Source organism: Rana temporaria, chromosome 11, assembly GCF_905171775.1.
Source record: "Rana temporaria chromosome 11, aRanTem1.1, whole genome shotgun sequence".
NCBI classification, from domain to species: Eukaryota; Metazoa; Chordata; class Amphibia; order Anura; family Ranidae; genus Rana; species Rana temporaria.
In genome coordinates, this window is record NC_053499.1 from 157818081 (window position 1) to 157840405 (window position 22325).

Genomic DNA, 22325 nt, shown 5'->3' on the forward strand with positions numbered 1-22325 from the left:
AACTCAGGCAGTGCTGAAAATACTGGACAAAGAATTACTAGTAAAAAAAAACTAAAAAAATAAATAGCCCATAGTCTGTAGACGCCAGAACTTTTGCGCAAACCAATCAATATACGCTTATTGGGATATTTTTTTTTTTTTTTTTACAAAAAATATGTAGCAGAATACATATTCGCCTAAACTGATGAAGACATTCGATTTTTTTAATTCTTTTATTGGATTTTAAAAAAGTAAAAAATCTTTTTTTTTTTAAGTCTTTTTTTGTTTATAGTGCAAAAAAAAATTAAAACAAAAACACCACCAAAAGAAAGCTCTATTTGTGGAGGGAAAAGGTCTAAATTTTTATTTTAGAACAGCGTCGCACGACCGCGCAGTTGTCAGTTAAAGCGGTGTTCCAACCGGGATAAAAAAAAAAAAAGTTAATAAGGACACTTACCTGTCCTATAAAGTAAATATATTCGCCAGCACACCGAGGATCGTATAAAAAACGTCCAAAAAAATTTATTGCAAAGAAACCATCACAAAAATAGCAATGTTTCAAAGTCACACAGGACCTCTTCGTCAGGCAAGTGATACTTAGTGATAGGTATCACTTGCCTGACGAAGAGGTCCTGTGTGACTTCGAAACGTTGCTATTTTTGTGATGGTTTCTTTGCAATAAATTTTTTTGGACATTTTTTTTATACGATCCTCGGTGTGCTGGCGAATATATTTACATGATTGCTGTTCCAGTTCCCTGCTGGTGATCGCTTCAGCACCCTTTTTTCTTATTGGCCGTTCTCCAGGAAGGTGTGCAATTGGAATATTTATTGAGACTTACCTGTCCTAGGCGCCCGTGATGTCGCCCGCCCCCCTCTCGAGGCCGATTCGTCGATCGTGGATGGTCTCCGGCGCCGCCATCCTCACAAAGGGAAACAGGCAGTGGAGCCTTGCGGCTTCACTGCCCGTTTCCTACTGCGCATGCGCGAGTCGCGCAGCATTTTCTGAATGGGCGGCTGTTCTCTGGGATACACACAGTTCCCAGAAGACACCGCGCTCCATTCCCCAGCAGACAACGCAGGGAGGATGAGGTAGAAGACCTGGCACGGACTAGGAAGAAGCAGATTTTTTTTTTCTTTTTTCAGAGCATTTTTATATAATTTTTTATTTTTTTTTCCCTTTAGGGTGGACTTCCGCTTTAAAGTAATGCAGTGCTATATGGCAAAAAATGGCTTGGTCATGAAGGGGGGTAAATCTAAAGGGGGGTAAAGGGATAAATGAACAATTCGTACTTCTGACGCCTCGGCTCCTCCGCGTGTTTTGTTCTCCGCTGGAAGATATCAGCATGTTGGTCATGTTTTCATGGCCGTCCTCCGAGGATTGTGTCTTCAGCCTAGAACTGGTCATGGTTACATTGTTCTCGGTGGTGCTGGCCGCATTGGAGAACTTCGCAGTCTGTGAAAGTAGAGAAATCAATGTTAATAAACAGGAACAGGTTGATTCAGCCATACTGCATAGCGAAGAACCCGAATATAAAGAAAACGGATTACAGGGCTCTCTGGATTTCTTGCAGAGCCACAATTTTTTTTTTCAGTGTTTTTCTGCAGTGTTTTCGAAGAGACAAAATATGGGGAAATGAAAACGCACTGCAGAAATGTACTGCTTTTTTTTTTTATATATAGTATTCTGCCGAAATATAAACACTTAATCACTTAAGGACCCCTTCACGCCGATATACGTCAGCAGAATGGCACGGCTGGGCACATCCACGTACATGTACGTTGCCCTTTAAGCCCAGCCGTGGGGTCGCCGGCGCGTGCACGGGACCCGGTCCGAAGCGCCGCGGGACCCGCGATCGGTCCCCGGAGCTGAAGAACGGGGAGAGCCGTGTGTAAACACAGCTTCCCCGTGCTTCACTGTGGCGCCGCCATTGATCGTGTGTTCCCTTATATAGGGAATCACAATCGATGACGTCACACCTACAGCCACACCCCCAACAGTTAGAAACACAAATGAGGTCATACATAACCCCTTCAGCGCCCCCTTGTGGTTAACTCCCAAACTGCAATTGGCATTTTCACAGTAAACAATGCATTTTGCGCAAACCAATCGATAAACGCTTATTGCGATTTTTTGTTTACCAAAAATAGGTAGAAGAATACGTATCGGCCTAAACTGAGGGGAAAAAAAATGTTTTATATATATTTTTGGGGGATATTTATTATAGCAAAAAGGAAAAAATATTGAATTTTTTTCAAAATTGTCGCTCTATTTTTGTTTATAGCGCAAAAAATAAAAACCGCAGAGGTGATCAAATACCACCAAAAGAACGCTCTATTTGTGAGGGAAAAAAAGACGCCAACTTTGTTTGGGAGCCACGTCGCCCGACTGCGCAATTGTCAGTTAAAGCGACGCAGTGCCGAATCGCAAAAAGTGGCCGGGTCCTTTACCTGCATAAAGGTCCGGGTCTTAAGTGTTTAAAACGTCGTTAAAAAATGCAGCACGTTCGGAATTTTTTTTTGTCGTTTTTCAGAACCCGAAAAATGATGTGAAGCTCACACACGATCATTTTAAATGACATTTTTTAAAAACGACATTTTTTTTGATGGTGTGTACGCGGCATTACTGGGATAAAGTCATGTTACCTCTGTGATCATCCTCCCTCTCGTCTTGTTGCGCTCTCGGTAAGCCGCTCGCTTCTGCTTTTGCTGTAAGACTCTTTCTCGTGTGGTTCTGTACTCCAGAGCAAATTCGCTAATAATGCGGCAGAAACGGGTGATCTTCATATCCCGGACGGCTGAATACGGGTAGCCCAGATACAAGAGAAAGGAGCGGAACCTGCAGAGGGGACACATGCTCCAAAATTAATAAACAACCCACAGAAGCTAACCGGATACCCCATATAAAAGGGAAAGTCGTGTAGACTCCACTGGCTGCAGAAAACACTCGTGCAATGCGCTCATACTTGACCTTTGGAAGATGTTATCCCTTTCATGACCAGCCCGTTTTTTTTTCAGCACTGCGCTATTTAAAACTGAGAATTGCGCGGTCGTGCAACACTGTACACAAATTACATTTATATCATTTTTTTTCTCACAAATAGAGCTTTCTTTGGTGATATTTGATCACCTCTGTTATAAATGAAAAAATACTGAAGATTATGAAAAAAAAAAAATAAAACACCCCCCAAAAACGATATTTTCTACTGTCTGTTATCAAACAGAACCAATAATAAAAAAAAAAATCTTCATAAGTTTAGGCCAATTGTATTTTGCTTCTTTCAGGTGCTTTTTTTTTTTTTAACGCTAAAGCGCCTAAAAAACGCCCCAGTGTGAAAGGGGTCTAATGTGGGTGGGTGGGAACTGGAAATGGAGTCCCTATGTATGTGGGTGGGTGGGAACTGGAAATGGAGTCCCTATGTATGTGGGCGTGTGGGAATCTGGTAATGGAGTCCCCTATGTATGTGGGCGGGTGGGAACTGGTAATGGAGTCCCTATGTATGTGGGCGTGTGGGAACCTGGTAATGGAGTCCCTATGTATGTGGGCGGGTGGGAACTGGTAATGGAGTCCCCTATGTATGTGGGCGTGTGGGAACTGGTAATGGAGTCCCTATGTATGTGGGCGGGTGGGAACCTGGTAATGGAGTCCCTATGTATGTGGGCGGGTGGGAACTGGTAATGGAGTCCCCTATGTATGTGGGCGTGTGGGAACTGGTAATGGAGTCCCTATGTATGTGGGCAGGTGGGAACTGGTAATGGAGTCCCTATGTATGGGGGCGTGTGGGAACTGGTAATGGAGTCCCTATGTATGTGGGCGTGTGGGAACTGGTAATGGAGTCCCTATGTATGTGGGCGTGTGGGAACTGGTAATGGAGTCCCTATGTGGGCGGGTGGGAGCTGGTAATGGAGTCCCTATGTATGTGGGCGGGTGGGAACTGGTAATGGAGTCCCTATGTATGTGGGCGTGTGGGAACTGGTAATGGAGTCCCTATGTATGTGGGCGGGTGGGAACTGGTAATGGAGTCCCTATGTATGTGGGCGTGTGGGAATCTGGTAATGGAGTCCCCTATGTATGTGGGCGTGTGGGAACTGGTAATGGAGTCCCTATGTATGTGGGCGGGTGGGAACTGGTAATGGAGTCCCTATGCATGTGGGCGGGTGGGAACTGGTAATGGAGTCCTTATGTGGGCGGGTGAGAACTGGTAATGGAGTCCCTATGTATGTGGGCGGGTGGGAACTGGTAATGGAGTCCCTATGTATGTGGGCGGGTGGGAACTGGTAATGGAGTCCCTATGTATGTGGGCGTGTGGGAACTGGTAATGGAGTCCCTATGTATGTGAGCGGGTGGGAACTGGTAATGGAGTCCCTATGTATGTGGGCGGGTGGGAACTGGTAATGGAGTCCCTATGTATGTGGGCAGGTGGGAACTGGTAATGGAGTCCCTATGTATGTGGGCGAGTGGGAACCTGGTAATGGAGTCCCTATGTATGTGGGCGGGTGGGAACCTGGTAATGGAGTCCCTATGTATGTGGGCGTGTGGGAACTGGTAATGGAGTCCCTATGTATGTGGGCGGGTGGGAACTGGTAATGGAGTCCCTATGTATGTGGGCGGGTGGGAACTGGTAATGGAGTCCCTATGTATGTGGGCGTGTGGGAACTAGTAATGGAGTCCCTATGTATGTGGGCGTGTGGGAACTGGTAATGGAGTCCCTATGTATGTGGGCAGGTGGGAACTGGTAATGGAGTCCCTATGTATGTGGGCAGGTGGGAACTGGTAATGGAGTCCCTATGTGGGCGGGTGGGAGCTGGTAATGGAGTCCCCTATGTATGTGGGCGTGTGGGAACTGGTAATGGAGTCCCTATGTATGTGGGCGGGTGGGAACTGGTAATGGAGTCCCTATGTATGTGGGCGGGTGGGAACTGGTAATGGAGTCCCTATGTATGTGGGCAGGTGGGAACTGGTAATGGAGTCCCTATGTATGTGGGCGAGTGGGAACCTGGTAATGGAGTCCCTATGTATGTGGGCGGGTGGGAACCTGGTAATGGAGTCCCTATGTATGTGGGCGTGTGGGAACTGGTAATGGAGTCCCTATGTATGTGGGCGGGTGGGAACTGGTAATGGAGTCCCTATGTATGTGGGCGGGTGGGAACTGGTAATGGAGTCCCTATGTATGTGGGCGTGTGGGAACTGGTAATGGAGTCCCTATGTATGTGGGCGTGTGGGAACTGGTAATGGAGTCCCTATGTATGTGGGCAGGTGGGAACTGGTAATGGAGTCCCTATGTATGTGGGCAGGTGGGAACTGGTAATGGAGTCCCTATGTGGGCGGGTGGGAGCTGGTAATGGAGTCCCTAGGTATGTGGGCGGGTGGGAACTGGTAATGGAGTCCCTATGTATGTGGGCGTGTGGGAACTGGTAATGGAGTCCCTATGTATGTGGGCGGGTGGGAACTGGTAATGGAGTCCCTATGTATGTGGGCGGGTGGGAACTGGTAATGGAGTCCCCTATGTATGTGGGCGTGTGGGAACTGGTAATGGAGTCCCTATGTATGTGGGCGGGTGGGAACCTGGTAATGGAGTCCCTATGTATGTGGGCGGGTGGGAACTGGTAATGGAGTCCCCTATGTATGTGGGCGTGTGGGAACTGGTAATGGAGTCCCTATGTATGTGAGCGGGTGGGAACTGGTAATGGAGTCCCTATGTATGTGGGCGGGTGGGAACTGGTAATGGAGTCCCTATGTATGTGGGCAGGTGGGAACTGGTAATGGAGTCCCTATGTATGTGGGCGAGTGGGAACCTGGTAATGGAGTCCCTATGTATGTGGGCGGGTGGGAACCTGGTAATGGAGTCCCTATGTATGTGGGCGTGTGGGAACTGGTAATGGAGTCCCTATGTATGTGGGCGGGTGGGAACTGGTAATGGAGTCCCTATGTATGTGGGCGGGTGGGAACTGGTAATGGAGTCCCTATGTATGTGGGCGTGTGGGAACTGGTAATGGAGTCCCTATGTATGTGGGCGTGTGGGAACTGGTAATGGAGTCCCTATGTATGTGGGCAGGTGGGAACTGGTAATGGAGTCCCTATGTATGTGAGCGGGTGGGAACTGGTAATGGAGTCCCTATGTATGTGGGCGTGTGGGAACTGGTAATGGAGTCCCTATGTATGTGGGCGTGTGGGAACTGGTAATGGAGTCCCTATGTATGTGGGCGGGTGGGAACTGGTAATGGAGTCCCTATGTATGTGGGCAGGTGGGAACTGGTAATGGAGTCCCTATGTGGGCGGGTGGGAGCTGGTAATGGAGTCCCTAGGTATGTGGGCGGGTGGGAACTGGTAATGGAGTCCCTATGTATGTGGGCGTGTGGGAACTGGTAATGGAGTCCCTATGTATGTGGGCGGGTGGGAACTGGTAATGGAGTCCCTATGTATGTGGGCGGGTGGGAACTGGTAATGGAGTCCCTATGTATGTGGGCGTGTGGGAACTGGTAATGGAGTCCCTATGTATGTGGGCAGGTGGGAACTGGTAATGGAGTCCCTATGTATGTGGGCAGGTGGGAACTGGTAATGGAGTCCCTATGTATGTGGGCGGGTGGGAACTGGTAATGGAGTCCCTATGTATGTGGGCGTGTGGGAACTGGTATTGGAGTCCCTATGTATGTGGGCATGTGGGAACTGGAAATGGAGTCCCTATGTATGTGGGCGTGTGGGAACTGGTAATGGAGTCCCTATGTATGTGGGTGGGTGGGAACTGGTAATGGAGTCCCTATGTATGTGGGCGGGTGGGAACTGGTAATGGAGTCCCTATGTATGTGGGCGGGTGGGAACTGGTAATGGAGTCCCTATGTATGTGGGCGGGTGGGAACTGGTAATGGAGTCCCTATGTATGTGGGCGGGTGGGAACTGGTAATGGAGTCCCTATGTATGTGGGCGTGTGGGAACTGGTAACGGAGTCCCTATGTATGTGGGCGGGTGGGAACTGGTAATTGAGTCCCTATGTATGTGGGCGGGTGGGAACTGGTAATGGAGTCCCTATGTATGTGGGCGGGTGGAAACTGGTAATGGAGTCCCTATGTATGTGGGAACTGGTAATGGAGTCCCTATGTATGTGGGCATGTGGGAACTGGTAATGGAGTCCCTATGTATGTGGGCGGGTGGGAACTGGTAATGGAGTCCCTTATGTATGTGGGCGGGTGGGAACTGGTAATGGAGTCCCTATGTATGTGGGCGGGTGGGAACTGGTAATGGAGTCCCTATGTATGTGGGCGTGTGGGAACTGGTAATGGAGTCCCTATGTATGTGGGCGTGTGGGAACTGGTAATGGAGTCCCTATGTGGGCGGGTGGGAGCTGGTAATGGAGTCCCTATGTATGTGGGCGGGTGGGAACTGGTAATGGAGTCCCTATGTATGTGGGCGTGTGGGAACTGGTAATGGAGTCCCTATGTATGTGGGCGGGTGGGAACTGGTAATGGAGTCCCTATGTATGTGGGCGTGTGGGAATCTGGTAATGGAGTCCCCTATGTATGTGGGCGTGTGGGAACTGGTAATGGAGTCCCTATGTATGTGGGCGGGTGGGAACTGGTAATGGAGTCCCTATGCATGTGGGCGGGTGGGAACTGGTAATGGAGTCCTTATGTGGGCGGGTGAGAACTGGTAATGGAGTCCCTATGTATGTGGGCGGGTGGGAACTGGTAATGGAGTCCCTATGTATGTGGGCGGGTGGGAACTGGTAATGGAGTCCCTATGTATGTGGGCGTGTGGGAACTGGTAATGGAGTCCCTATGTATGTGAGCGGGTGGGAACTGGTAATGGAGTCCCTATGTATGTGGGCGGGTGGGAACTGGTAATGGAGTCCCTATGTATGTGGGCAGGTGGGAACTGGTAATGGAGTCCCTATGTATGTGGGCGAGTGGGAACCTGGTAATGGAGTCCCTATGTATGTGGGCGGGTGGGAACCTGGTAATGGAGTCCCTATGTATGTGGGCGTGTGGGAACTGGTAATGGAGTCCCTATGTATGTGGGCGGGTGGGAACTGGTAATGGAGTCCCTATGTATGTGGGCGGGTGGGAACTGGTAATGGAGTCCCTATGTATGTGGGCGTGTGGGAACTAGTAATGGAGTCCCTATGTATGTGGGCGTGTGGGAACTGGTAATGGAGTCCCTATGTATGTGGGCAGGTGGGAACTGGTAATGGAGTCCCTATGTATGTGGGCAGGTGGGAACTGGTAATGGAGTCCCTATGTGGGCGGGTGGGAGCTGGTAATGGAGTCCCCTATGTATGTGGGCGTGTGGGAACTGGTAATGGAGTCCCTATGTATGTGAGCGGGTGGGAACTGGTAATGGAGTCCCTATGTATGTGGGCGGGTGGGAACTGGTAATGGAGTCCCTATGTATGTGGGCAGGTGGGAACTGGTAATGGAGTCCCTATGTATGTGGGCGAGTGGGAACCTGGTAATGGAGTCCCTATGTATGTGGGCGGGTGGGAACCTGGTAATGGAGTCCCTATGTATGTGGGCGTGTGGGAACTGGTAATGGAGTCCCTATGTATGTGGGCGGGTGGGAACTGGTAATGGAGTCCCTATGTATGTGGGCGGGTGGGAACTGGTAATGGAGTCCCTATGTATGTGGGCGTGTGGGAACTGGTAATGGAGTCCCTATGTATGTGGGCGTGTGGGAACTGGTAATGGAGTCCCTATGTATGTGGGCAGGTGGGAACTGGTAATGGAGTCCCTATGTATGTGGGCAGGTGGGAACTGGTAATGGAGTCCCTATGTGGGCGGGTGGGAGCTGGTAATGGAGTCCCTAGGTATGTGGGCGGGTGGGAACTGGTAATGGAGTCCCTATGTATGTGGGCGTGTGGGAACTGGTAATGGAGTCCCTATGTATGTGGGCGGGTGGGAACTGGTAATGGAGTCCCTATGTATGTGGGCGGGTGGGAACTGGTAATGGAGTCCCCTATGTATGTGGGCGTGTGGGAACTGGTAATGGAGTCCCTATGTATGTGGGCGGGTGGGAACCTGGTAATGGAGTCCCTATGTATGTGGGCGGGTGGGAACTGGTAATGGAGTCCCCTATGTATGTGGGCGTGTGGGAACTGGTAATGGAGTCCCTATGTATGTGAGCGGGTGGGAACTGGTAATGGAGTCCCTATGTATGTGGGCGGGTGGGAACTGGTAATGGAGTCCCTATGTATGTGGGCAGGTGGGAACTGGTAATGGAGTCCCTATGTATGTGGGCGAGTGGGAACCTGGTAATGGAGTCCCTATGTATGTGGGCGGGTGGGAACCTGGTAATGGAGTCCCTATGTATGTGGGCGTGTGGGAACTGGTAATGGAGTCCCTATGTATGTGGGCGGGTGGGAACTGGTAATGGAGTCCCTATGTATGTGGGCGGGTGGGAACTGGTAATGGAGTCCCTATGTATGTGGGCGTGTGGGAACTGGTAATGGAGTCCCTATGTATGTGGGCGTGTGGGAACTGGTAATGGAGTCCCTATGTATGTGGGCAGGTGGGAACTGGTAATGGAGTCCCTATGTATGTGAGCGGGTGGGAACTGGTAATGGAGTCCCTATGTATGTGGGCGTGTGGGAACTGGTAATGGAGTCCCTATGTATGTGGGCGTGTGGGAACTGGTAATGGAGTCCCTATGTATGTGGGCGGGTGGGAACTGGTAATGGAGTCCCTATGTATGTGGGCAGGTGGGAACTGGTAATGGAGTCCCTATGTGGGCGGGTGGGAGCTGGTAATGGAGTCCCTAGGTATGTGGGCGGGTGGGAACTGGTAATGGAGTCCCTATGTATGTGGGCGTGTGGGAACTGGTAATGGAGTCCCTATGTATGTGGGCGGGTGGGAACTGGTAATGGAGTCCCTATGTATGTGGGCGGGTGGGAACTGGTAATGGAGTCCCTATGTATGTGGGCGTGTGGGAACTGGTAATGGAGTCCCTATGTATGTGGGCAGGTGGGAACTGGTAATGGAGTCCCTATGTATGTGGGCAGGTGGGAACTGGTAATGGAGTCCCTATGTATGTGGGCGGGTGGGAACTGGTAATGGAGTCCCTATGTATGTGGGCGTGTGGGAACTGGTATTGGAGTCCCTATGTATGTGGGCATGTGGGAACTGGAAATGGAGTCCCTATGTATGTGGGCGTGTGGGAACTGGTAATGGAGTCCCTATGTATGTGGGTGGGTGGGAACTGGTAATGGAGTCCCTATGTATGTGGGCGGGTGGGAACTGGTAATGGAGTCCCTATGTATGTGGGCGGGTGGGAACTGGTAATGGAGTCCCTATGTATGTGGGCGGGTGGGAACTGGTAATGGAGTCCCTATGTATGTGGGCGGGTGGGAACTGGTAATGGAGTCCCTATGTATGTGGGCGTGTGGGAACTGGTAACGGAGTCCCTATGTATGTGGGCGGGTGGGAACTGGTAATTGAGTCCCTATGTATGTGGGCGGGTGGGAACTGGTAATGGAGTCCCTATGTATGTGGGCGGGTGGAAACTGGTAATGGAGTCCCTATGTATGTGGGAACTGGTAATGGAGTCCCTATGTATGTGGGCATGTGGGAACTGGTAATGGAGTCCCTATGTATGTGGGCGGGTGGGAACTGGTAATGGAGTCCCTTATGTATGTGGGCGGGTGGGAACTGGTAATGGAGTCCCTATGTATGTGGGCGGGTGGGAACTGGTAATGGAGTCCCTATGTATGTGGGAGTGTGGGAACTGGTAATGAAGTCCCTATGTATGTGGGCGGGTGGGAACTGGTAATGGAGTCCCTATGTATGTGGGCGTGTGGGAACTGATAATGGAGTTCCTATGTATGTGGGCGGGTGGGAACCTGGTCTCCTGTCTGACCTGTTGAGGATTCTGCGGTGGACGATCTTGAGGATGACGATTTTGTCGGTGCAGCTCTTAAGGAAGTCGTTCATTTTGTTCTTCAGGCCGGGCTTCGTCTCGTGCTTGGCGATGACCTTCAGGCTGTCCCAGGATTCCCGGCACCTCTTCTCCAGCTGAACCAGACTTTCCGCAAGATCGTCAAAATCCACCTGAGTGGCACAAGGGAAAAGATTACAAGTCAACCGTCACCTATCAGGAATTGCGCTGATTCTCCGTTCCCTCTGGACTTCTGTATTAGAAGAAGTTGGACAGAGAAGGTCGCAGGGAAGACACTTACTTTGGAGGAGCGGGTTATCGCTGCGATTTCTGAGTACAGGTCTGTCGTGTCGGGAAACTTCTCGATGACTATATTGGACATGTGATGGAGCAGCGTTTGCCGGTGTACGGTGTCCTTCACCTCCGACACCTTCTCCAGGTAGCTGAGGTCAAAGCCCTTGGCCTAGAACAGGAGACGAGACAGGTTGATGCAACTGATGGAGACAAGGATGAAACTCAAGTACAGTGGAACCTCGGATTGCGAGTAACATGGTTAACGAGCAATTATTTTGAAAAATTCTATCTTGGTTTGCGAGTGTTGTCTCGTAAAATAAGCAGGATTCAGGCCAAAGCGGTGTGCAGTACCGTGTTTGGCCTGAGGTGGGGAGGGAGTCGCCGATCAGCCGTTCGGAAATGCTCAGAAAGACTTGGAAATACAAATAGGTAGATTCAGAAAGAGTTGGGCCGGCTTATCAGTAGATACGCCGACCTAACTCAGAATCTACCGCGACTTATGTTTAACTGTATGCTCAAACAGAGATTAAACATATCTAAGATACAACGGCTTGCGCCGTCCTATCTTAGATTGCAATATTTCGGATGGCCGCTAGGTGGCGCTTCCATTGCGGTCGGCGTAGAATATGTAAATAAGTAGATACGCCGATTCACGAACGTACGCCCAGCCGACGCAGTACTTTTACGCCGTTTACGTAAGAGATAGGCCGCGTAAAGTTAGAGCTAGGCCCTAGTTGGAATAGTAATGTCAAGTATGGCCGCCGTTCCCGCGCCAAAATTCGAATTTTTTACGTCGTTTGCGTAAGTCGTCCGTGAATTGGGATTTACGTAGTTTACGTCCACGTCGAAATCAATAGGCCCGTGCGGCGTACTTAGCCGCAATGCACACTGGAAAATGTAGGCGCCCGGTGCATTCGCAGTTCGCAAAAAACGTAAAAAACGTAAGGTCAAGCTCCATTAACATACAACACGCCCCCCTCGAACACATTTGAATTAGGCGCCCTTATGCCCACCGACTTAGGCTACGCCGCGGTAACTTAGCAGGCAAGTACATTGTGAATCATGTACTTGCCTCGCTAACTTACGGCGGCGTAGCTTAAATTCCTTAAGCTACGCCGCCGCAAAGTTGAGCAAATGTACCTAAATCTAGCTATAACTTCCCGAGCCTTTCCAAGGTCAACCGAGCTGTCCTTGGGCCTTTCCGAATGTTTCCGAGGCTCTCTTTGAAAGAAAGGATTTTGTGTAGGAGGGGCTGAAAGGGCCACAGAGTGAATTTCAGCTGGATCTTCAGGAACTGGCCAGCTTTACTCTACACCGGGGATCTTCAAACTACGGCCCTCCGGCTGTTGCGGAACTACACGTCCCATGAGGCATTGCAAAACTCTGAAATTCATAGATACGACTGGGCATGATGGGTGTTGTAGTTCCCGAAAAACTGGAGGGCCATAGTTTGAATACCCCATGGCATCTTAGAGTGGGTGGGACCAGGGTGCTTCTGCCAGAATATAACACAGGTAAGGTTGTTTGGCATTTCACTCATTTCACAAAGCAAAGGATGTAGAGAAGACGTATTTAAATTTTTGTGCACGGCTCTCACGTGAGGGGGGTGGGGGGGGGGGGTGTTGACTGCTCCATCATAACACTACAAGTATACAGGCGGGTAACACAAAGTGACGCGACTCACGCTTGAACCGTTCAGGAAGTTGCCGACTGCCAGCAGTGAGGCCAGGATGACTTTGAAGGTCTTGTTCTTGGAAAGCTGCTCCATGCCCAGCTTCAAATCAAACAAGGGCTCTGCGATTTCCTAGGAGAAGACACACAAGGCGTTTTTATCAACGCTCCATTTAGTCCAGTGTTTCCCAACCTCATTCCTTGAGTACCTCCAACAGGCCATGCTTTCAGGATTTCCCTTCGATAAAATAGTTGCCAGAAATACCAAGACATTGACATTTATTTAAAGCACCTGTGGCAACTATCTTAATCAGTGAGACTTAAAGCGGGAGTTCACCCGAAAAAAAAAATTTGACATTAGATTGATGCTCATTTTGTCTAGGGGAATCGGGTAGTTTTTTTAAAATCGAAGCAGTACTTACCGTTTTAGAGAGCGATCTTCTCCGCCGCTTCCGGGTATGGTCTTCGGGACTGGGCGTTCCTATTTGATTGACAGGCTTCCGACGGTCGCATCTATCGCGTCACGAGTAGCCGAAAGAAGCCGAACGTCGGTGCGGCTCTATACGGCGCCTGCGCACCGGCGTTCGGCTACTCGTGACGCGATAGATGCGACCGTCGGAAGCCTGTCAATCAAATAGGAACGCCCAGTCCCGAAGACCATACCCGGAAGCGGCGGAGAACATCGCTCTCTAAAACGGTAAGTACTGCTTCGATTTAAAAAAAAAATACCTGATTCCCCTAGACAAAATGAGCCTCAATCTAAGGTTAAAAATTAACTTTTCGGGTAAACTCCCGCTTTAAAGGGGTTGTAAAGGTAATTTTTTTTCCCTAAATATCTTCCTTTCCCTTAGTACAGTCCTCCTTCACTTACCTCATCCTTCCATTTTGCTTTTAAATGTCCTTATTTCTTCTGAGAAATCCTCACTTCCTGTTCTTCTGTCTGTAACTCCACACATTAATGTGAGGTTTTCTCCCTGGTATGGAGTGTCGTGCTCGCCTCCTCCCTTGCACTACAGGAGAGTCAGGACGCCCACTAACACACGGCTCTTTTCTCTATCTGCAACGTAGAGCATCCTGACTCTCCTGTAGTCCAAGGGAGGGGGCGAGCACGACACTCCACACCAGGGAGAAAGCCTTGCATTACTGTGTGGAGTTACAGACAGAAGAACAGGAAGTGAGGATTTCTCAGAAGAAATTAGGACATTTAAAAGCAAAATCGAATAAGGTAAGTGAAGGAGGACGGCACTAAGGTAAAGGAAGATATTTAGGGAAAAAAAATTGTACATTTACAACCCCTTTAAGTCACGAGACTTAAGTCACTTTTCCGTGACTTTGATGCATACAAAAAGTTGCACGCAAATCGCAAGGAAATCACAAGCAAGTCGGAAGGAAGTCAAAAGCAAGTCGGAAGGAAGTCCCAAGCAAGTCAGAAGGAAGTCCCAAGCAAGTCAGAAGGAAGTCCCAAGCAAGTCAGAAGGAAGTCCCAAGCAAGTCAGAAGGAAGTCCCAAGCAAGTCAGAAGGAAGTCCCAAGCAAGTCAGAAGGAAGTCCCAAGCAAGTCAGAAGGAAGTCAGGTAGAGAAGCTGCCACTCCAGGTGAGCACACTGGGATAATCACTGTCCGCTCAGGAACCAATGGGTGCCGGCAATGCGCAGGATGTGCAAAGGAAGGAAAATATGGACAGCCGCACTCCAAATTCTTAAAAAGACGTGCCCTTTATTGGGTAAAGGAAAAATGCACTACAAGTACAAGCATGCAGTGGGATAAATAGCTGACGCGTTCCGCATTGGATATCAATGCTTAATCATAGCATCAGAAGGAAGTCACAAGCAAGTCAGAAGGAAGTCACAAGCAAGTCAGAAGGAAGTCACAAGCAAGTCAGAAGGAAAGAAGTCACAAGCAAGTCAGAAGGAAAGAAGTCACAAGAAAGTCAGAAGGAAAGAAGTCACAAGAAAGTCGAAAGTCGCGAGCAAGTCACAAGCAAGTCGCAAGAAAGTTACAAGAAGGTCGCAATAAGGTCACAAGAAAATCACAAGAAGGTCACAAGAAGGTCACAAGATTTTGGGATCAGTGAAAAGTGGATTACCTTCTCCATGGTCTCGTAGTCCAATTTGAAGGCCCAGAGCTGGAGGCGAGAGGTCAGGCCACTAATAGAGGAGAGGGTAAGGAGGAATTGTTCAGCCGATCCAAGAGGTGTATCAGGGTTGGCTATCTGAGCCTCCTGAATCTTCTGCTTCTCCTCCTCTGTTGGGACCATCGTCAGGATTTTCTGGCATAAACAAGATGAATGAAATTAGCGAATTATACAATCTGGACAGAAGATCACCGGAGCGCTGGACATGCAAGACGACTTAATTTACAATCCTTGTTTTGACGATCAATAAAATGATCACAATGCGGAGCCTGGAACTGATTATAGCCACAGGGAACCATCTTGGTTCTACTGACCCTGCTTAGAGGAAGCCTCCAACATACAAGCAGATTACCCTCATTTCATTTCATGGAGATGTTCGGTAAGTGGGCAGTCAGCTGCTGTGATCGGATTAACCTACAAATGTCACCAGTGTAGAAAGCTACAAGATTAGCCGGCCACCGAGGTGAACACAACAAATTAGAAGTTGCGACTTCCATCGGTATTGATGGAGGAATGGGGATGTTGTGTTAAAGTGGGCCTTTAAAAAAAAATGTGCATTTAATAAACTGTCCAAATATTTGCGACATAATTTTTTTTACCATTTTATTCTCTAGGGTCGCTGATTTAAAAAAATATATATAATGTTTGGTGGTTCCAAGTAATTTTCTAGCAAAAAAATAAAATGCAGATTTTTACATCTATGAGAGAAATGTCAGAATTGGCCCGGACTGGAACTAGTTACCATATTTACTCAAGTATAAGCCGACCCGAATATAAGCCGAGGCACCTAATTATACCACAAAAACATGGGAAAACGTATTCACTCGAGTATAATCCTAGGGTGTCCATCTGCATGCCTCACTGTGTCCATGTGCATGCCTCATTGTGCCCATGCCTCACTGTGCCCATGCCTCACTGTGCCCATGCCTAGACTGACGTTTAACATGGGAGTCTATGGAAGGGGTGCCCGGTTTTGAAAAATCGGTGCTCCCCAGCCGTAGGTCCTCCGGACAACAAACTTTGCACACTTGTAGAGGAAGAGTGGGGCTACATGTGTGCCAGGGCACCTACGGCCGGCCGGTACCGGGTCCCCAAAGTCCTGGAGATCAGGCGCAAAAAGGTGACTCGAGCAGTGCCGATCCCGACCTCCCTGGGGCCCTGAGTAAAATGACATGTCACATTAAAGTTGAGAAGCAGGGGAGGGGGTGTTCTTCTGTCGGAGGTGACATCTTACATTAAAGTGAGAAGTGGGGGGGTGCTGACTTCTTACCTCTTCTCCCATGCATGCAGCCAGCGAGGGGCCGAAAATGACTTCTCACCAGGCGGGGCCTCTAGTAATTTGGGGGGACCTAATCGGCTTGCATAGAGAGCCTATAGGGCCAAATACTATGTGCTGAAAAACTCGGCTTATACTCGAGTATATACGGTAAATGAGCAACAATTCAATTTTTACTTTCAATTTGATCAGTTTCGAGTGTCTCTAAATCAAGCACAACAGCTGATCTAAAATTTAGAGAACTGAGGCAGAACATAACGGAGTCACTGGTCTGTATTCAAATCAGGCCTGTGTGGTGCAACATTCTCCCCCCTTTCTTTCTGCATGACCAATCACATTCAGACTTGCAAAGCGGGTTTAATTCAGAGTCAGTAACTTTCTGTATTGAAATAACAGAATGGGTACTCACCTCTATTCCTTCTTTGCTGATTGCATATTCGTCAAAGTTCAAGATGGCCGTCTTGATGATGTGCACAGTGGGGAGGACGGTAAGGCCAATGTTAATGGCATTGCTCCTCTTGGGGTCCAAAACAACTAGAGTCTGCTTCTTTACATCTACCCCTTTCTGTGGCAAGGAAACAAAAATGGCTTAGACTGGTTCTCTTTTCACAAATTAAACTATTGATTAAAATGATCCACTTTTGCCGTTTGTGACACTCCTACAAGCTTCTTCTTACATCCCAAAGTCTCCTGTTGGCCACCCATACATTACAACCTGATTGTAAAATCTACTGTAGAACAACAGAGAAGAACTGTAGCCTCTGTAATGTTTTTTTTACCAAACATAAGGCAAACACAAAAACCTAAAGAAGAACTATCATTACACTTTTTTCCCCCAATTGATATGAATAGGAAGTCCTGCACAGAGATGCATGAAATACCTGTGCATCCCCCTGCAGGTAAACATGGCCCTCAGACTGGCACGCACTGTAGTGAACGGGGCCAAATGCTCTCTACAGCAGCCATACTCTTCATGGTACAGACTTTCTAAAATAGATATTCTGAAGAACTTTCTAAAATAGATATTCTGAAGAACTTCCTAAAAGATCTTCTGAAGAACTTCCTAAAAGATCTTCGAAGAACTTCCTAAAAGATCTTCGAAGAACTTCCTAAAAGATCTTCGAAGAACTTCCTAAAAGATCTTCGAAGAACTTCCTAAAAGATCTTCGAAGAACTTCCTAAAAGATCTTCGAAGAACTTCCTAAAAGATCTTCGAAGAACTTCCTAAAAGATCTTCGAAGAACTTCCTAAAAGATCTTCGAAGAACTTCCTAAAAGATCTTCGAAGAACTTCCTAAAAGATCTTCGAAGAACTTCCTAAAAGATCTTCGAAGAACTTCCTAAAAGATCTTCGAAGAACTTCCTAAAAGATCTTCGAAGAACTTCCTAAAAGATCTTCGAAGAACTTCCTAAAAGATCTTCGAGAAACTTCCTAAAAGATCTTCGAAGAACTTCCTAAAAGATCTTCGAAGAACTTCCTAAAAGATCTTCGAAGAACTTCCTAAAAGATCTTCGAAGAACTTCCTAAAAGATCTTCGAAGAACTTCCTAAAAGATCTTCGAAGAACTTCCTAAAAGATCTTCGAAGAACTTCCTAAAACATCTTCGAAGAACTTCCTAAAACATCTTCGAAGAACTTCCTAAAACATCTTCGAAGAACTTCCTAAAACATCTTCAAAAACGTCCTAAAAGATCTTCAAAAACGTCCTAAAAGATCTTCAAAAACGTCCTAAAAGATCTTCAAAAACGTCCTAAAGATCTACAAAAATGTCCTAAATGTCCGCGTACACATGACCGTTTTTCATGACGTGAAAAATGGCCATTAAAAATTTAGAACATGCTCTATTTTTCCGTGTTGTTTTTCACGTCATTTTTCACATTGTAAAAAATGGTCGTGTGTATGCTTTAACGATGTGAAAAAAACGTGCATGCTCAGAAGCAAGTTATGAGACGGCACCGCTCGTTCTGGTAAAACTAGCTTTTGCAATGGAGATAGCACATTTGACACGCTGTAACAGACTGAAAAGCATGAAGACTGAAAAGCGCGAATCGTCTCTCACCAGACATTTACTAACACGAAATCAGCAAAAGCAGCCCCAAGGGTAGCGCCATCCGAATGGAACTTCCCCTTTATAGTGCCGTCGTATGTCACCGCGCTTTTCGTGTGTAGGCAAGGCAAGCTCAACAAGAATCGGGTTGAAAAAAACTTTTTCTAGACCATTAAAAATGGTTATGTGTACGCGGCATTAGAGGTCTTCAAAAACGTCCTAAAGATCTACAAAAATGTCCTAAAGATCTACAAAAACGTCCCAAAGACCTACAAAAACGTCCCAAAGACCTACAAAAACGTCCCAAAGACCTACAAAAACGTCCCAAAGACCTACAAAAACGTCCTAAAGACCTACAAAAACGTCCTAAAGATCTACAAAAATGTCTTAGAGTGCTTTACAAACGTCCTAAAGATCTACAAAAACGTCCTAAAGATCTACAAAAACGTCCTAAAGACTTACAAAAACGTCCTAAAGACCAACAAAAACGTCCTAAAGACCTACGAAAACGTCCTAAAGACCTACGAAAACGTCCTAAAGACCTACGAAAACGTCCTAAAGACCTACAAAAACGCCCTAAAGACCTACAAAAACGCCCTAAAGACCTACAAAAACGTCCTAAAGACCTACAAAAACGTCCTAAAGACCTACAAAAACGTTCTAAAGACCTACAAAAACATCCTAAAGATCTACAAAAAATTTCTAAAGATCTTCAAAAACAATCTCTACAAGATATTTAATCCTTCCACATTCTATCTCAAAATTAAAAAAAAAAGTTTTGGCTTTACATGCATTTTAAATATATAGTTTGGAGTTCTTGGTACTTTTTTTGCACTTTCAATTTACTTTACATTTACCAGAGAAACCAACAAAATGGTGGCCGCCTACCCGCAGACACCGACTAGCATAAATGTGAAAAAGATGGCTTCAACTCCTGTTCTCGACCAGTAGAGAACTCCACAGATGTGTTTCGCCCCTTTCAGGGCTTAATCGTAGAGGCCTCTATGATTAAGCCCCGACAAGAGCAAAACACGTATGAGGAGTACAGGTAAAGAACAGGAACTGAAGTCATCTATAATTAAGCCATGAAAAGGGTGGAATGTGTTGGAGGAGTTCTCTACAGGTGGAGAACAGGAGCTGAAACCAATGTTTTGCTTATTTTATTTACAGGGGTCGGTATCTGTGTGCAAACAGCCACCATTTTCTTGAAGTCTACAGGAGCATGACAAGCCGATTCTGTCTTGCACCAGTATTTTCACATGCTAATCCGACTGACACAGGTCAGGGGTGGGGAATTCGAGAGGTACCATTTTCATTGTTTTGGGAAACCAGCTATGGTAACTTTCATCACATATTCACCTTGGTAGTAACCAGCTCTTTGGCTTTGGATTCAAAAAGATGTTCAAGCTTCTCAGTGTCCACCATCACCTTATCCAGAGACTCCCACAAGGTGCATTTGCCAAATTTGCCCCGACTCTGGCAGTCTGCCTCCTTCATCTCTTTCCAAAACAGTTTCACCGTCTTCCTCTTTTTATTAAACGCTGGGGCGATAGAGTCCATAGAGATGGTACTGAAACTGGGTGGAGCCGGGGGTGGTGGTGGCAACTGCGGCCGTGCACCAGGTGGAGGTGGGGGGCAGACAGGGGGTGAAGGAAAGCCTGGGCACCCGCCAAATGGGGGTGGTGGAGGAGGGGGTGGCAGAGGAAATCCTGGAAGAGATGAGGGAGAGGAATAGTTGGATGGACGGGAGGACAAAACAGATTCGGAGGCCTCAAAATCAAGAACGTCAAAGTCTTCCTCCTCACACAGGTCAGTAAAGTCCAAATCTTTAATCTTAAGCTCTGTCTGAGGCTGCGGTGGCGTCTTCTCCCACAGAGTTTCGGCCGGTTTCTTAAAGGGCGTCATAAGTGTTTTTTCAAGGTTTTTGGCGTTGGTCTCCGCATCAATGCTGTACTGAGCTCTCACGCCTTTGCGTGGATCTGAGCCGTTCTCAATGGGGACTTTGGTGGGAGAACTCTCGGCCTCGCATGGTTCAGTCCTTGGCGTAGGAGCTCTCCTGTCCCTTGGTGGTTTTCCTACGTCGTTGGTAGCAGCGTTCTTTGCATTGAGCAGTTCTGTGTCCAGGTCAGAGCTCTTTTTGTTGAACATGTCCAGCATGAACTTCTTCGAGCTGCCTCGGTCTGCAGTAGGCGGAGGAACAGGGCTGACTAAAGAAGGAAGAATGGACATATTGAAGGAGGACTTTGGTTAGTAACATAAAAAAACTGAAGAAACACAAACGAAAATGCCATTACCTCACAAACTTTGGCTTTAGATGCACTTTACACAGTTGTCAGAGGTTAAAGTATCAGTCCACCCAAAACAGACATATCAATGTTTGGTAAATACCGGCGAGTTACACAATCTACTCGTTTTTGGTGCATCTTTGGGACTAGGTTGTGAAATTTTAGGTGATGGGAGTTCACATCTCTGTACAATATCTTCTGGGCATTTATTCTTAATCATGGTGAATGCAACAGGTGGGACCACCAAAACTCTAAGGCCTGGATTAACGTAGGAGATAGGACGGCGTATCTCCAGATACGGCGTCGTATCTCTGAGTCTGAGGCGTCGTATCTTGGCGCCTGATTCAAAGAATCAGATATACGCCAAAATTTCTCTAAGATACGACCAGCGTAAGTCTCCTACGCCATCGTATCTTAACTGCATATTTACGCTGGTCGCTAGGGGCGTGTACGCTGATTTACGCCTAGAAATATGTAAATCAGCTAGATACGCCTATTCACGAACGTACGCCCGGCCGACGCAGTACAGATACGCCGTTTACGTTAGGCTTTTTCCGGCGTAAAGTTGCCCCTGCTCTATGAGGCGTAGATGAGGCGTACCAATGTTAGGTATGGACGTCGGAACAGCGTCGAAACTTTCACGTTTTACGTCGTTTGCGTAAGTCGTTTGCGAATAGGGCTGGGCGTCATTTACGTTCACGTCGAAAGCATTGGCTTTTTGCAGGTTAATTTGGAGCATGCAACTGGGATACTTTCACGGACGGCGCATTCGCCGTTCGTAAAAAGCGTAATTTACGTGGGGTCACAATAAATTTACATAACACACGCCCACATCTTCCACATTTGAATTAGGCGGGCTTACGCTGGTCTATTTACGCTAGGCCGCCGCAACTTTGCTTTGTGAATACTGCACTTGCCTGTCAAAGTTGCGGAGGCGTAACGTAAATGGGATACGTTACGCCTGCACAAAGATGCGCTCTCCTACGTGAATCCGGGCCTAAGTATGTGGACCATACAGTAGATGGGGACAACAGCAAAACAATCCAACTGCCAAGAGTAGCTGGTGGCGGACCCGGCCCAAAAAACCTGGAATGGAATATCATATTAAAGGCCAATCCCAGCTTTCATTTAACTTTAAATAGTTTCTTTGACTTGATGTCTCATCTTCATAACAAGATGATTTCAAAGTTCAATAAGATCTCGTGACCTTGGCACATCTTAGAAGCACGCTCGTCCCATTGACATTGCGCTCATGATGCTCTGCCAGTCTGAGGTTGTATGGGGGTGTCCGGTAGGGTAGATCTCATCTGGTCTTCTACAGACTTTTTCCCCCTCTCCCTTTCCCTCTTTTCTATCTTTTCAGGGTGGTCATACCATTTATGATACAGCAGATTCCGCTACATTTTATTGTATATTTATCCGTTGAATGCTATGGTCTCTGACAAGCAATTTCACAGGTTCTAGAATCTTTACCAGGGTCTCCAAACTTTCAAATCAAAGGGCCAGTTTACTGTCCTTAAAAACTTTAGGAGGACCGGACTGTAGCCAGCAGGAGTAGAACATGTCTTGGTGTCAGTGGGTGCAAAGAGTGCCCCCTCTTTGGTACTAGGGGGAGGAATAGTGTCCCAACTTTGGTGTCAGTGAAAGGAATAGTACCCATCATTGGCGTCAAGTGCTCTGCTGTCATTGTCAGGGCCTATGCTTCACTGTTGCTGACAGTATGGGGAATAATGGCCCAAGGGCCGCAGTTTGGAGACCACAGATCTATATTATTCATGCTA

At 47.5% G+C, this 22325-nt stretch overlaps 1 protein-coding gene across 3 annotated transcripts in view; it reads right to left on the reverse strand.

The window, feature by feature from the left end:
• Nucleotides 1-22325, reverse strand: part of FHOD1 (formin homology 2 domain containing 1) — a 181347-nt gene that overhangs the window by 2998 nt on the left and 156024 nt on the right. For all 3 annotated transcript variants that reach the window (XM_040329527.1, XM_040329528.1, XM_040329526.1), the window contains 8 exons: nucleotides 19619-20466; nucleotides 16623-16778; nucleotides 14890-15072; nucleotides 12818-12937; nucleotides 11141-11302; nucleotides 10822-11012; nucleotides 2625-2817; nucleotides 1272-1434 (listed from right to left, as the gene is read on the reverse strand). In XM_040329527.1, coding sequence (XP_040185461.1) covers nucleotides 1272-1434; nucleotides 2625-2817; nucleotides 10822-11012; nucleotides 11141-11302; nucleotides 12818-12937; nucleotides 14890-15072; nucleotides 16623-16778; nucleotides 19619-20466 — 2016 coding nt within the window. The remainder of the gene's footprint in view (nucleotides 1-1271; nucleotides 1435-2624; nucleotides 2818-10821; nucleotides 11013-11140; nucleotides 11303-12817; nucleotides 12938-14889; nucleotides 15073-16622; nucleotides 16779-19618; nucleotides 20467-22325) is intronic.